Raw genomic sequence first — 1264 nt, forward strand, 5'->3', positions numbered from 1 at the left:
TTACAATCTATTAGACATGAAGGAGATTTCTGAGACTCTTGATTTATTAAAACCACTCCAATCTCTCACATACCTATAAATGCATGGACTAATGAAGAAAAAGAAAGTGATATTTAATTCCTAGGGCTCCTTTCACACATCAATCAGAAATATAAAGCTATTAGCTTTGTTGGAGCCATATGGACAATAATATGTCATGTTTTTCTCATTTTCAAGCTCAATGTAATCATTTTTAAAAACCACTTTATGCATTCATCCAACATGGAGAGCAAACTCCTTATTCCATGATGAGTTGATGCACGGCAGTGTGGTGGCTCAGGTTGAGAACTGAACCATCATGCAATGATTCAACATTGACTGTATTTCCCCACAAATATTTCAAAAAGGCAACACTTTGTTTAGCTGTGCAGATGAAAACCAAAGGACTGATGGTGGCATAGCCATTGGACACCATGATTTGGACAGAACGGCACACAGGGTCATTGTTCCATATGGTTCTTGAGGAGGAGAAAATGCAGTCCAAACAGTACATGAGCACAAAGATTCCCAGGAGCACCAGGATGGCCCTGGTGGCCCTCTGTTCTGGGGAGGCTTTTGGGGACAGGCTGGTGCCGTGAAGGTGCTGGCACTGCCTCTTATGCCTATGCAAGAGGGTCACCATTTACCCACTGGAGAGGGCCATGAGCCCTATAAGGAAGACATCCCGTAATGCACCCAGGACGGTAAACAAATGCCTGAGGAAGTAGCTCATGGGTAAGATAGTGCAGGAGTAACTGAGGAATATAAGGCCCTGTGAGGTCACAGTGGAGTTTTTAATAGCAGAGATGGAGAAGTGGGCACTGAAGGACATATAGAAGACCCACAGGAAGAGAAGGGACCTCAGGTTGTCCTGTGGGGACTTAGGCTTGAACTTTGCCAAGCAGGAGCTTTTGGGGCTGAGGGTGATGGCCTGCAGGACACTCAGCACGCAGGTGGCAGAAATGTACAGGCCCCTCATCAACCTGTACAAGTCGGCAACTGATTTACATGTGACATCACCCCAAAGCCCTGCCTGAGATGTAAAGGTGTCTGCAGCTAAGATCCCCGTGTTGAGCAGGATTAGGAGGTGGGTTAGGGCCAAGAGACCGATGATCCAGTCCATGTTCTTGAGCCTCTTGTCATACAGGAACTTGATGACGTGGAACAGAAAGAGGAGGGCGTTGGCCAAGATCCCAATTCCAACTTCAGAGTAAAAGGTGGTTCTTAAGTTAATAATGCCATGCAT

At 45.8% G+C, this 1264-nt stretch overlaps 1 protein-coding gene across 1 annotated transcript; it reads right to left on the reverse strand.

Annotated features, from left to right (window-relative positions):
* Positions 1-661: 661 nt before the first annotated feature.
* Positions 662-1264, reverse strand: LOC308640198 (vomeronasal type-1 receptor 90-like; the record flags this gene model as incomplete). The annotated part of the gene is made up of 1 exon (XM_081312189.1): positions 662-1264. One exon carries the CDS (start codon positions 1262-1264, stop codon positions 662-664), a length of 603 nt encoding a protein of 200 aa, XP_081168315.1.

This window comes from Spermophilus citellus (genome assembly GCF_964194105.1).
Source record: "Spermophilus citellus genome assembly, contig: SCAFFOLD_36, whole genome shotgun sequence".
NCBI classification, from domain to species: Eukaryota; Metazoa; Chordata; class Mammalia; order Rodentia; family Sciuridae; genus Spermophilus; species Spermophilus citellus.